Below are 14546 nucleotides of genomic sequence, written 5' to 3'. Positions count from 1 at the left end.
ACACACACACACACACACAGGCAAAACACTCACAAAAACAAAATACATAAAATTATTAAAAAGTTGCATTGTGCTAATCCCAGCACTCTTGAGGCAGAGGCAGACAGATCTTTATGAGTTCCAGGCCAGACTGGTCTACAGAGCGAGTGCCAGGACAGCCAGGACTGTTACACAGAGAAATCCTGTCTTGAAAAATCGGAAAAAAAAAAAAAGTTGCCTGTGAAAATGTCCATTATAGATTAAGTCTGCTATCATTTTGCACTATTTTAATTAATTCAACAAAAGACTCCTCAGGGAATATAAAAACATAATTTTGGTATTATTTTCTCCTTTCTGTATTCAGTTTTGTTGTGCTGCTGTTCAACATAGCAGAGCGAGCCAATTACATGTAATTGTGGAAACTGTGGCTGAATTTGCATATGAAGCACACACCTTTCCCTGTCTCTAGCTGGCATTGTTAACTAGGTTATAAATAGCACAACTGACACCCTGCAAACAGACAGAGTTTTTTGATAGGCACATGCTATGAATGAGTGAAGTGTTCACACACCTTTTTTAATTGGAAAGCTTTCATTACAGCTAGCCAAAGGGAATGTAGCTGATTTCCTATCACAGCCTTGCCTAAGAAGTCATCTCTGAGGACTTAGGTGAAGTATTCTCAAAACAGACATTTATGGTTGAACAGTGGTATCCCCAGCCAGTATCCATATTTTGATAGTACCAATGGGCAAACTTGTAAGAAAATGTAGCTGTTGTTCTTTAAGTGAGAATGGCCCCCTATATTCTCATATATTCGAATGCTTAGCCCTCAGCTGGTGGAACTGTTTGGAAAGGATTAGAAGTTGTGGCATTGTTGAAGGATGGGTGTCATTGCAGTTGGACTTTGAGGTCTCAAAAGCCTTTGCCATTCCCAGTTTGCTCTCTCTCTCTCTCCACCTCTTGCCTGTGGATCAGGTGAAATCTTTCAACCACTGCTCCAGAATCATGCCTGTTTGCTACCATGATGGCCATGGACTCTGAGCCCCAATAAATGTTTTCTGATATTAGTTGTTTTGGTCATGGTGTCTTACCTAGGCAATAGAAAAACAACTAAGACATCCTTGAATTAAATAATCCTGTGAAAAGGCAAAGAAAGTTACAGGATTGAGGCTAGCAAGATGGCTCAGACAACCTGAGTTCAAATCCTGGGACTCAACATAGTAGGAGAGAGAGAACTAATTCCCCAGAGTTGCCGTTTGAGCTCCATGCCTGCACTGTGGCACTCACATGCCCATACAATGAACACACACACACACACACACACACACACACACACACACACAATAAAAGTATAATAAGTTAAAAACAGTCGCAGGACTAAGATAAAGATCAAAGGTGCTACTTATAGTGATACATGGTGGTCCATGCCTGTAATCCCCGCAGGCTAAACTGGGAAGAATGCCAGGAGCTTAAGGCTAGCCTGGGCTACATAGTGCTACCCTGTAAAGAAAGAAGTTAGTGATGGAGAGGAATAATCAAAAAGAAAGAGGGGAGAATGAGGTAAAGCTCATATTGGGTCATTTTGCTAAAATCTATTTTTTTTTATTTTAATAAGATTTTATTTCTCAGGGAGAGCTAGAGCACAGTCCCCCCACTACCACAAATTATGCAGTGGAGTGCTGAATTCTATTTTGATTTGAAAGCTTAAAAATTGTTTGAAAAACTTGTAATTATTGTAGTGGAACAAAACTAAGATATTTCATTTTAACTGTAGGGCATAAAATTATAGTTACTAAAGTCATATTTTTGCCAGTGTTTTATATTGTTGTGCAGGCTGTTTCTATTATGGTAAAGTGTGGGTACCCAGATGAACTATGTAAATGATAAGGATCAGATTTGGGGACATCACATTTGTATGGGATGCAATGACATGGTTTTTGAGAATGTTGTGTTGGGTTGTCATGGCTGAGCAGCAAGAATGACACAGGTTTAATGCTGACCTCCTGATCCAAATGACAGAGAGGCAAAGAGATCAGGGACACATTTTTCTTCCACCACATTTGTCTCTGGGCATCTCTATTTGCCCGAGTGTCTTAATGCCATGGTGACAACTTAGCAACCATGAGAATCAAATGAAAGTGATCTCATGCCAGCCTTGGAGCATCAGAAGCTGTTGGGCAGGACACAGGAAGATGTAAATGCTAGATGTCATAAGAAAGAAAAGGAAGGGATACATGTGACTGTCCTAGCCCTTGTCTATTTCTTCACCTCACGCCCACATGAGTATAAAGCATAAAGGCCAGTATTTGTCTATTTATTTATTTTGCATTTTATTTTATGTGTATGGGTATTTTGCCTTCAGGTATGTCTGTGCACCACTTGGGTGCCTGGTACAGACAGAGCCCCGAAGTGGGGGGGTCCCCTGGAACTGGAGTGGCAGATAGTTGTGAGCTGCTATGTGGGTGCTGGAATTAACTGCTGAGCTGTCTCTCCAGCCCTTTCTTTATTTGAGACAGGCTCACTAGGTACTCTGTAGCCTAGGCAGTCTTCTTGCCTCAGCCTCCTAAGTGCTGGGATCATAAGTGTTATAAGCCAACTCTAGATGCCTTCCCCACCTTTTTTCCTTTCCTTTGTTTGCCCAATACCGTGAAATAGACCCGAGACTCTCTGTGGGCTGGGTAAACACCTATGTCTGAACTGTATTCCCTGACAGTTGGCTTCTGGTTTTCTGTTTTCCAGACAAAGTTTCATTACTTAGCCCTGACTGGCCTGGGTCTCGAATTTTCTCTGCAGATCAGGCTGGCCTAGAACTTGTGTGCATCAACCTTTCCAGTAATGGGATTACAGGTTTCTAAACTAGATGTTTTTTGTTATTGTTGTAATTTATTTATTTATTTATTTATTTATTTGTTTATTTATTTGGTGTATATTTAGGCAGGAACTCACATAGCACCGGCTATCCTCTAACTTCTTATGTAGACTAGAATACCCTTAAATGCCTGATCCTCTTGCCTCTGCCTCTCAAGTCCTGGGACTACAGCTGATTTTTGGAGACAGGGTTTTGCTGAATTTCCCAGGCTGACTTGCATTTCCCACCTTCTGACTGGGTCTCTGAAGCAGCTGGGATTACAGGTCTACACCATCAGGCCCAACAGAAGCTCCATTTCTTAAAAAAAGATTCCATAGTTTTCCAAAGAACAGTACTAAAGCGGGCTCCTTAGGATTTAGGGGTTGGTTCCAAAGTATTGGTCTGAAAAGAGACTTGACAGAACTGAAAAGGGCTTGGCAGAACTCAATGGAAGGGCATGCATGAGGACCCGGGCTTACTCCCCAGCACAGCATACACAAATGCACACTGAATTGGGGGCCAGGCTGGGCTTGGTAACGAAGGCCTGTAGTCTTAGCACAGGGAAGTAGAGGCAGGAGGGTTAGGAGTTCAAGGTCATTTTAGGCACTGGAGAGAGAGCTCACTGATTAAGAACATAGACTGCTTTTCCAGAGGACCTGAGTTTGAATTCACATCAGGTGGCCCACTTCTCTTTTTTGTTTTGTTTCTGTTGTTCATTTGTTTGTTTTTATTGTTTATTTGTTTGTTTTTTGAGACAAGGTCTGACTATGTAGCCTTTGGCTGGCCTGGAACTCAATATGTAGATCCAGCTGGCCTGGAACTCAGAGATTTGCTTTCTTCTGCTGGTAGAGTGCTGGGATTAAAGCTCTACACACCTTGACTGATTCCTTCCTTCCTTCCTTCCTTCCTTCCTTCCTTCCTTCCTTCCTTCCTTCCTTCCCTCCCTCCCTTCCTTCTTGCTTTCCTTTTTGGTTTGTTCACAACCACTTGTGACCTTAGTTCTACCTTCTTCTGGCCTCTGAAGCAGTATCTACACACATTACAGGTCACCCTTGGCTGCTGAATTTGAGGGCACCCTGGGATATATTGGTAGACTATCTCAAAACCACAACAAACCAACACCCACACACAAATACACTCATATGCACACACTTATAGGTAGATAGTTTTGTTTTTGTTGTTTGGGAAAGGGTTATATATATAGCCCTGCTTCTGCCTCCCTAGTGCTGGGATTAAAGGCAAGAACCACCATGTCTGGAGATATTATTATTATTTAGTCATTGAATTATAAATAAAATATATGGAATTTATATTACATATTATAAATAGAAACATTTTATTATATAAATTATATTTCAACAAAGGTATTTTGAAAGAAGAATGCAAAAAAAATTCAAATGTGATGTCACATGTCTGTAACCTCAACTCTTGGGAAGGGAAGGCAGGAGGATTACTTTTATTTTCTATTACATATTGAGTTGGAGGCCAGCCTGGACGACATGAGATCCTCTCATGTCTCATCAGCAATGACAAGATGGAGAAAGACACTTGCCACCAAGCCGGATGGCTGAGTTTGATCTCTGGAGCCCACATGATGAAAGGAGAGAACTGAATCGTACAAGTTGCCCTTTGACCTCCAAGTGTGTACTATGGTATGTAAAAAATTCCATGAGAGGAATCCTGCTGGGGGAGGGAGGGGAAGGGAGGGAAGCACAGCAGAAAGAAGCAGCCTTGGAAACTCACAAGCAAGTAGCCATGCTCTACACACGCAATCTAAGTTGCTATGTAAGTGGGCGTGTGGGCAAGAGTCACCATTAAAACGCCCTGAAGGCGAGCAACAGCAAGAACAGCAGAAGCGCAGTCAACCCAGGCAGGAAGCGTGCAGAAAGTCCAGTTTAGCCCTTTGAGAGTGTTCCCTATAACTTGGATATAGTTTATCCCCTGAAGTCCATGTTCTAGAAACTGGATGGCCACGAGAGGTGAGTGGCCCTTTAAGGGGTGGGACTAGTGGAAGTGAGTATGCCCTGGGGTGCCACCCCTGGAAGTCATTGGTACATTCTCATTGGGTTAGGTCACTGAAGTAAGTCAGAGCTCCCGGGATGATCATTGCTCATTTCTGGTGAGGTGTTGTGGAGTCAGCTTCCTCAGGTCACTCTCTCGTCTCTGACCATGTGATCTCCTCCACACACAGACTGCTCCATGACGTTAGGGCCGTTTGCCAGATGTCAGGGCCATGGTGTTTGGAACTTCTGGCTACCAGAATCCTGAGCCAAGACAGCTTCTTCATAAAGACCCCAATGTTAGGCATTTTGCTATAGCAACACAAAAGCTTTATACTGCTTTTGGTTTGTTTTGAGAGTCAGGGTCTCTATGTATTTGAAACTGGCTTTGGACTTTCTGTGTACCTGAAGATGACCCTGAACTTCCGCTCTTGCTGCTTCTACCTCCAGACCTTAGAGGCATATGACTCTGCACCTGGTTTATGTAGTACTGAGGGAACCTGAACCCAGGCCTCAAGCCTGTTAAGCAAGCACTGTAACAGCCCAGCAACAAACAGCAGGGACTCCTGCAGACAGGGTGGAAAGAATGAAGGACCCAGGAAGGGTGGAGTGCCGAGGAATGCTGTCCTCCAGGCAAGACTGTCACTCCCGTCACAGCAGCCGGGATCACCTGCGCGATGTGCACCGGCACTGGACCCTTCAGTGTCCTGCACGAACAGGTTGGTAAGCTCCTATCCCTCGTTGAGGATCAATAGGAGTTAATGGCTAGCTGTGGGAAAGGAGAAATGCTCTCTTTAGCGGTGCAGCCACTGTTAAGATGTCCACGTTCGTGGGTGGTGGCGGCGCACGCCTTTAATCCCAACACTCGGGAGGCAGAGACAGGCAGATCTCTGTGGGTTTCAGGCCAGCCTGGTCTACAGAGTGAGTTCTAGGACTGCCAGGACTGTTACACAGAGAAACTGTCTCAAAAAACAAACAAAAGGATTAAGAGAATAAGCTCATAAAATTGCAGCGTAAAACAGTTTAGGTCAAAGACCATTTTGTTTGTGTCCTTTGAGTTCACCCTAAGAGTTCCCTTTGTAGCTTTCGAAGAAGTGAAGGTGGTTTCTCATGCCACACAAGGATGTCTCCATGTTGCTGATCATGAGAAGCTGTGGCTGATTGATAGCAGGGTCTCAGATGCAGGGCAGAGGTGTCTCATATGCCAGCTTACCATACAGGTGCCAGTAAGGCTGTGTGGACCCAGCCTCTTCTGTAGCAGAGGCTGGCCCTCACTTCGCAGGCTGAGAACACAGGGATATGCACCACCATCAGCTTCTGCATGAAAGGATTTTAAAGCAGTTTGTCCCACAGTCTTTTGTTTTGTTGAGACACAGGGCCTCCTACTCCATAACCCAGGTTGGTCTTGACCGAAGGGCATCTCATCATGAAATGCAGTGATGGCAAGTGAGTCACCACACTCAGCTTTTTGTAGTGTGTGTTGTATGTTTGTGTCCTGTGTTGCATGTGGGTGGAGCCCAGAGGTTGACTTTCAGTGTCTTCCTCAATTGCTCTCCACCATATTTTTTGATACGGAACCTGGAATTCACTAACTCCTCTAAATTAGCTGACCAGTTCCCGGTACAGGGATTACAAGTGCTTTACCTGGGTACCAGGAATCCGAACTTAGATCTTCATATCTGCTCAGCAAGTGCTTTGCTTACTCAATCGTCTTCCCCCATCCATGTCTCTGTTGTTGTTTCCAAATTTTATTACTTTATGTGTGTGAATGTTTTGCCTGCATGTACATGGATACCACTTGGCGATCTCAGAGGTTAAGTGTTGGAGCTTCTGGAGTTAGGGATGCTGTCAGCTGGGTGCTTCAAACCAAACCTGGGTCCTCTGTAAGAACAGCAAGTGCTCTTAGTCACTGGGACGTCTCTCCAGCCCTTCATGTTTGTGTTTTAAGAGAAACTCTTGCCATATGCTCCAGGAAAGCCTGGAACTCACTCTGCAGCTCAGGTTGGCCTTGAACCCAGGACCCTTCCTGTCAAGCCTACCAAGTGCCAGGGTTATGGGGGTTTAACCATGCCTGGGCTTTCTAGTTGGACCTGCTGGGGTGGAGAACCTGCAGAGTACTATCTTTCCAAGGAGATGTTCTTAGCACTAGGTTTGGAGGCTGGTTTATAAGTCAACCCATTTTAACATACTATCTAAACCAGGGAAACCAAGGAGGAGTAGAAGTTTAGATGCTTCATTTAGCATTTAAACCACTCGTTAATAACAACCACAATGACTGCATTGTGGAAAACTGTATATAGAAACAGCAGGACCAGAGTTGAATCCATGCTATCATCACAACGGCACAAAGAAACATACTCATGACAGAGAAACTGGAGGAAGCCGGACACGATGACATTGTCTATAACCCTCCTAAGAACTGAATAAAGGAAAGGATAGTCTGGAGGAAATGAAGTGGCAGCTGTTTAGTGTAGGGTGATGGTTGTGATTGTCCCCCAGACAGGGTTTCTCTGTGTAACGGTCCTGGCTGGCCTCAAACTCACAGAGATCTGCCTGCCTCTGCCTCCCCAGTGCTGGGATTAAAAGTGTATGTTACCAACACCTGGCCTCAAAAACAGTGTTTTTAAATTGAGGAATATTTTATTTTGTTTTGCCTGTATGAGTATTTTGGCTGCAAATATGTTTGTGCCCACAGAGATTAGAAGAGGGCACTGGTAGCCAGGCTTTGGTGGCACATGACTTTAATTCCATCACTCAGGAGGCAGAGGCAGGTGGATCTCTGTGAGTTCGAGAGCAGCCTGGTCTACAAGAGCTAGTTCCAGGACAGGCTCCAAAGCCACAGAGAAACCCTGTCTCGAAAAACCAAAAAAAAAAAAAAAAAAAAAAAAAGAGGGCACTGGTGCCCTTGGAACTGGGGTTACAGACCATAGTGAACTGCCATGTGGATGCTGGGTTGAATCCAGCAAGCGCTCTTAACCCCCGAGCCATCTCTCTATTCCTAAATTGAAGACTTAAAAAGGAGACAATAAAATCTTCTTTTAAAAAAGATTTTATTATGTATACAACATTCTGCTTCTTGTATATCTGCAGACCAGAAGAGGGCACTAGATCTCATAAGAGATGGTTGTGAGCCACTATGTGGTTGCTGGGAAGAGCAGCCAGTGCTCTTCACCTCTGAGCCATCTCTCCAGCCCAAAAGGAGACTTTTTAATTTAAAAGAAGGATATACTCAGCTGGTAGAGTACTCTTGTAAGTTGCACAAAGTCCTAGGTTTGGTCCCCAGTACTGCCCTTTGTGGGGTACAAACCTGCAGTCCCAGTACACTGGAGGTGGAGCTCAAGGTCATCCTTAACCACTCAGAAAATTTAAAGCTAGCCTGGTCTGTAGAAGACCCTGACTCAATAAGGGAAACCAAACCCAAACAAAAAGTACAACATAAACGATTTCAGGCCCAGGGCTTCTGTAACTTGCTGGCAGAACACTTGTTTAGTGTGAGCATAGCTCTGTATTTGACTCCTAGCACCACAAAAGAAAGATTAAGTGAGGCAGAAAGTTGCTTTGAAGTTTCTGGAAAAATACAATCAAAGTATTTAGAAAAGAATGTTTCTTGGGTTAAAGTAAGAAAGAGGAAGGACATCAAGAGAAGAGGTAGGGGTGTGTCACAAGGGCTAAGAGGCCAGTCATTAGGGACCTGCTGTAAGGGTCTGCAATCCTGAAGCCATCTCAAGGCACAGAGGGACCCATGTTTGTTTCATTAATGTTCCAAAAAGGCTGGCACTGGTGTGGATGGTGTGAACTCAGTCACCAACAACCTGTTGTGAGAGTTAACTGTAAGTTTTTTTTTTTTTTGGGGGGGGTTTCTTGTCTTTTGGAGGTAGTTGACTGGCCTGGAACTGTGTAGACCAGGCTGGCCTAGTTAGAGATCCACCTGCCTCTGCCCCTGGAGTGCTGAGATTAAAGGAGTGTTACACCACACCCTTCAAGGCTTTTCCTAAAGCTGGGAGAGAGAAAAGGGAGGGAGACAAACAGAGCAAGGAGAAGGATTTCAGGCATAGGGTATATACCTTCACTATATAGCCAGTGAAGAAGAAAGCAAAGATTTAAGAGCAGGGTGTGGGGCCATGAAGATGGCTTAGCAGGTAAGGGCATTCTGTTGTTCCAAGCATGAGAAGCTGAGTCCCTCTTCCAGCACATAACCCAGCACTCCCATGAATAGCTGGCTATGTTCATGCATGTGCCTGTAACTCCAGTGCTGTAGGTGGGGAGACAGGAGGATCCTGGGACACCAGTGGATCGTGGTGCACATAGATGGAGGTGGAGCCAGGAATACCGGGAGTTCAAGGCCAGCCTGTGATAGACCAGACTCAATCTTTTTTTTTCCTCTTCTTTTTCTTTAAAGGAGGGGACAGACTAGAGATCACATATGCTGCTGGGAAGATAAAACCGGTGGGGAAGGTCCCAAAGAAAGCAGAAAAGTGGGCATCAAAACACAAAAATCTAGCATGCCACATGAGGCAGCTGGGTCAGAAGCTCACCTTCTAGCTCCCTGTCTTCTGTCAAAGGCTCTCACAGCTGCGCTTTCCTCCTCCCTGGATCTGCTACAACAGTTTACTAGGTCAGAAATGGGAAACTTTCAATTTATTATTATTATATTATTATTATTATTTTTAGACAGGGTCATTTAGTCCAAGCTGGCCTTTGAACTCACTCTGTAGCTTAGACAGTTGCTTCAGCCTCGCAAAGTGCTGGATTCCAGGTGTGGCCACTCCAGTGTGACATGGTAAACTCACAAAGTGAAGCAAACCTGGGAGGGACTTCATACTTACCTCATTTCATCTCATTTTATAGAAGAGGAAATTGAGGTGAGAGGGTTTGACTTTTAAAAGGCTATACAGTGAACCAGACTGAGGCACAGTGCAGGCTCTGTCTTGCGCAGCCAGTTGCATCCGGACTCCTCCTTGTGAAAGTTAATGATTAGAACCTAGTCAGAGCTACAGCATTGTAACCATAGTTACTAATTAAGCCAAGTTCACCGAGAAGAGCCATTCCAAACAGGAATGGAATGTTCTACAGACAATCTCAGGACTTCAGAATATGGTAGTGTAACCCATTCAATTATCATGGAACCCACTCATACCCTAACCTCTCTAGGGTTCCATTTTCTCCTCACTGCATGCCGCATGCAAGGCCTGGATGAAGCTTTTGGGAGGAGGCATTCAACTGAAAAAACTTGCCCTAGTGTTTGAGTGAAGTGGGTAATACAGTCTGCTACTGTGTTTGCTGTCTCCAGATAGGGCTGTAATTACACCACACAAGGGGGATGGCGACTGAGTCTCAATCGAGATCATTTATGTAAACTTAGCCTCCTTGTCAACAGTATGGTCATATTGCATTTGTGCAAACCACAGAAACCATCTCCCGTGAACCACACAGAGACAGTGTCCGATTGCAGCCTGTGTGATTGCTTATGCTCTTTCTGTAACTCTGTCTGTAGCTCAAGACCAAAAGTTGACGTTCTGAGGCTAAAATAGAACTCCCACCAATGAAGTCCCACCACAATAATTTCATTTCTGAAAGCTGTAAAAGCCAGAGGTGGTCCCCAAATCAAAGCATCATAAGCGAATGCACTGTATTTGAAATAAAAAACTGGCCTTTGAAATGTGCCTTGTTTGTTTTTGAGACAAGATTTCTCTGTGTAGCCCTGGCTGTCCTAGAATTCATGCTGTAGACTAAGATGGCTTTGAACTCTGAACTCCACCTGCCTCTGCCTCCCAAGAGCTGGGATTAAAGGTGTGCACCACCAGGCTTGGCTTGAAATGTGTCCTAGACTTGATCTTTAAGAAAGAAAGGCAGCCAATTTCTGATACAATTGAATCAACACCTGGTAACACTTTAATATTCAACTTCAAGTATGGCAACTGCCTAACATTTTCCCACTCCCAAATCTGATAAAAACCTCCATGTACAAGCCTCTCACATTACACCCACAGAGGCATGATTCTGAGACAGCAAGCAAGCCTATTTTTGCATAACTCATAGAAGAACGATTCTCCACTACAATGGACTGGTCATCAGGTTCTGATGTATCCTCCCTGGCTGGCATCCAGTGTTTCTCTTGACACCTGCAGCTCCAGCTTGATCTGTCCTCTTCAGAAGGAAAACCACAGCTATTGCCCTGGCGCCATCCCTGGCTTGGTCCAATCAATAAGGACTTATTTCCTGTGCATTTGCTGAGGTCACGGGAGTGAGTCTCATTAATTATTTCTGTTGCTGCAGCCTCAAGTGTGCTTTGGTGTGACAAGTGAAAACTGTGTGACCTTTTTTTCCTTCTCATTTTGTTTGTAATGGTTCCAAAATGATAGATTCATTAAGCAACGAGATAAAAGAACAGAAAAAAAAATATGTATGTTTTTAAAATCATTAACATATTGGTTATCTCATCATAAAAGCTCTCCTGTCCATCCCATTCTCTGGGTTTTTCAGCTAAGGAACAATAGTGTCTTTTTAATTTGGTGTCATGAAAATCTGGTCACAGCAAACACAATGTTTTCTAAAGCCGATCTGGCCTCTGAGGGAGGGAAGCTCTCCAGGGCCTCCAGTGCCTTGTTTCCATGGTAACGACACAGGTCAATAGCTGAAGTCACACCTTTGCCAGCTTTGATTGTTTCTCGCAACTGTTAAGAAATAAAAGCACAATAAATCAGTTTTTGGTTGTACAGTAAGGACCACAATTTAACTGGGGGTATGCTGGAAACAATGGCAGGGACAGATGTGGACCCAGCATCTCTGCTCTCTCACATGGAGGAAAGAGGCCATATTTCAGCACCATCCCCTAAGGCTACAGGAGTGTGCTCCAGAGCCACACAATAGGCTCCAATCAGCCCAATTACAGCCCCTCCCACACCCACCCCTTGATCTGCTGAAAGTGCCGTGCTGAACAGTCAGCCAGCAGAAGGCCAAGCAGAGATTCTCTGGAACTCACAATTCAGCAGCCTGATTCTTTATTCCAGGAAGCCTCCACTAACATATTCATTCAAACTTAAATTAAAACAACAACAACAACCTCATGTTGACACAGTAATCGAAATGCAAATTTAAGAAAGACATATTATTAAACCTATGACTTCTTTAAAATCAGAATATTTTACTTGGGAAGAATGAAACAAAGAAAGCATTTTGTAAAGAATAAAATAAACTCTCACTAACCAACAAATTGACTTACAATTTCTCTCTGTGATTATAAGAAAGGACCAGGGGGGTCAGAAGGAGTGGCTGTTAACATCCAGGGACACCTTGGGGACCTGGTGAGCTACCCCTGCATGCATGGCAAGCAGCACCCTGACTCTAGCAGGCCAGGCACAAAAGGTCCCTTTGCAATAAGCTCCGCCCACTCCAACTCTCTTTGTCATTCCTCTGAAGAGGGAGGCAGCTCTGTCTCCTTTCTACTCCCTTCCCTTTCCCTAATAAACTTCCCACATAAGTTCTGCTTGATGGTGTGTTTGGCAATCCTTAGTGGATCGACATGGGATCCACTAAGGTCCCACTCATCGCATATCAGAGGCAGGTGGATTTCTGTGAGTTTGAGGCCAACCTGAACTACATGGCCAAACCTATTTCAAACACAAACCAACAAACAAAAAACAAAAGGATGGGGTATAGATCTGGCCCAGCTTGGCCTGCTCCTCAGAGAATCTGAGTTCGGTTCCGAGCACATTGTTGGGTGGCTCACACCAGCTTAATTCCATCTCCAGGGGGATCTTGCTTCCACAGGCAACTGCACCCATGTGTACAGACCCATACACAGGATAAAATTCTTTTAAAAAATCAAACAAATGATTATGATTTAGAGCTGGAAAAGGTGTCATCTTTTGACCTTAAATTACTTTGTCCCAGTTTGATAGTCTTCTCAGTGAACACTTTGAAGGTATCTCTCATTCCCTCTGTCGGATATCAGGCAGTCTCAGACTAGCTCACCAGAGGCTGGACCCTTTGACCCCTACAGCCTGGGTGGGGCCAGGTACAAGACCCAGTTTATGAGGCAGGGAAAATGCACACTCCTTATGGCTGTAGCAAGGAGTTGTCCCTGCGATCCCTCTAGGGCTTTCCCTCTGCCACTGGGGACAGCCTCATAGAGATACTCTTCAGCCTGGATACCTGAGTCACAGCAGTGAGTACTGTGTGTCTCTCCTGCCTGGGGCAGATGTGGGCAGTTTCTTTTTTTTCAGAGACAGGGTTTCTCTGTGTAGCCCTGGCTATCCTGTAACTCATTCTGTAGATCAGGCTGACCTGGAACTGAGGCCTGCCGAGTGCTGGGACACAGTCAGTGAACCCTCATTCATGCTGCTCTCGGATTTACCCTTTGTTCTTTTCTACTGTGCTACTAGCCCCCAGATATGTTATATTTCACAATGACCTCCTAAAGAGCCCAAACCACCCTGCACCCCCATACCACACCCACCATGCCACACTGTAAGATTGGCAATTTATACTATATTGCAGATACAGTCTTGTCCAGAATCCGTCACTGCTTCCCAGCAGTGGTAGCAGTCCAAGCTGTTTCAGGAAGAATGTATGGAAGTCCTCTCTCTTGCTCTTACCCAGCTTCATTTTCTCCCTTCCTGCCTTTGCTCATTATTAAGGAAAATTACTTGCATTTTTTAGAGCTGACACAGGGCTCTCCTGGGGTCATCTTTCCAAGTTTAGTAAGCTCCCCAGATCTCACCTGGATAGGAGGCACTCTGCTAGCGAGGATGATGGCACTAGGAGCTAGCTGCTCTTCTAGACTCTCAGATTATCCTGGTTCTTCTGGAGGGCAGTATTGTTGCACAGTGTTGTCTTTTTTTATGTTCTCTCACTGACATCCTTGTGAGACTTTACGCTACATACTGTATAATTCATGAAACATGAATAAAAAATATATGCTGGTTTATTACTCTAATTATATAATCAGGAGGTCAGAGGTCCAGAGAAACTCAATGACTCAGGAGAACAAATGGAACTCTGAGGTCAAAGGACACATTTCTTATTTTTAGTTTTTCTTATAGCGTGCACTGTGTGTGTGTGTGTGTGTGTGTGTGTGTGTGTGTGTCTGTGTGTGTGGTGTGTGTGTGTGTGTGTGGTGTGTGTGTGTGTCTGTGTGAGATACCCACTAAACCATGGGTGAGGAGATCAGGATCTCTCCTACCTTTATGTGGATTCTGGGGATCAAACTCATGTCACACTTGTGCAGCAAGTGCCTCTACCTGCTAAGCCATTTCACTTTTTGGGGGGACAGCACATCAGTTTGCCTGGCTGACTCACTATACAGTCCCTGCCTGCCTTACACTCCAGCAATTTTGCTCCAGCTTCCCCCAAGAAATGGGATTCCGAGCATGTCCCACCGTCCACTCAGGCTGCATGTGGATGGATGCCTTCGCCTCCAGAGGCACTCACTAATAAACTTCAGATTCCCACACAGAATATTCCAGCCGAGGTTCCCCAGTCTCTTGCCAATTGCTGAGTGCACAGCCAGCCTCAAGTTTCTATTGTAGCTTTGTGATTTGAGGGAAGCCCCTCAACTGTTCTCAGCTTGAAGTGAGGGTATATCAGTTCCCTGGGGGAGGGCTGGGGGGCTGCATGAGAGAACACGGATTACTGGGTGGTGAAAGTCACTTACAGCTCAGCCTATTTAGCCTCCCTGCAAGGCCTCAGCTGCTGCCACCTATGGCATTCCACCTAAT

General features: G+C 44.7%; 1 protein-coding gene and 1 long non-coding RNA gene across 4 annotated transcripts in view; one reads left to right on the top strand and one right to left on the bottom strand.

The window, feature by feature from the left end:
• Positions 1-4681: 4681 nt before the first annotated feature.
• LOC118238054 lies at positions 4682-13756 on the top strand. Its single transcript, XR_004768458.1, has 2 exons — positions 4682-5546; positions 9227-13756. It is a non-coding gene; the product is annotated as an uncharacterized LOC118238054 (long non-coding RNA).
• Pdss2 (decaprenyl diphosphate synthase subunit 2) overlaps positions 10697-14546 on the bottom strand; it is a 233477-nt gene continuing 229627 nt past the window's right edge. For all 3 annotated transcript variants that reach the window (XM_027402245.2, XM_027402247.1, XM_027402244.2), the window contains one exon: positions 10697-11501. In XM_027402245.2, coding sequence (XP_027258046.1) covers positions 11455-11501 — 47 coding nt within the window. In that variant the 3' untranslated portion in view covers positions 10697-11454. The remainder of the gene's footprint in view (positions 11502-14546) is intronic.

Source organism: Cricetulus griseus, chromosome 2 (genome assembly GCF_003668045.3).
Source record: "Cricetulus griseus strain 17A/GY chromosome 2, alternate assembly CriGri-PICRH-1.0, whole genome shotgun sequence".
NCBI lineage: Eukaryota > Metazoa > Chordata > Mammalia > Rodentia > Cricetidae > Cricetulus > Cricetulus griseus.
The sequence above is the reverse complement of the archived record's forward strand: the minus strand, read 5'-3'. Positions and strand labels throughout refer to the sequence as shown.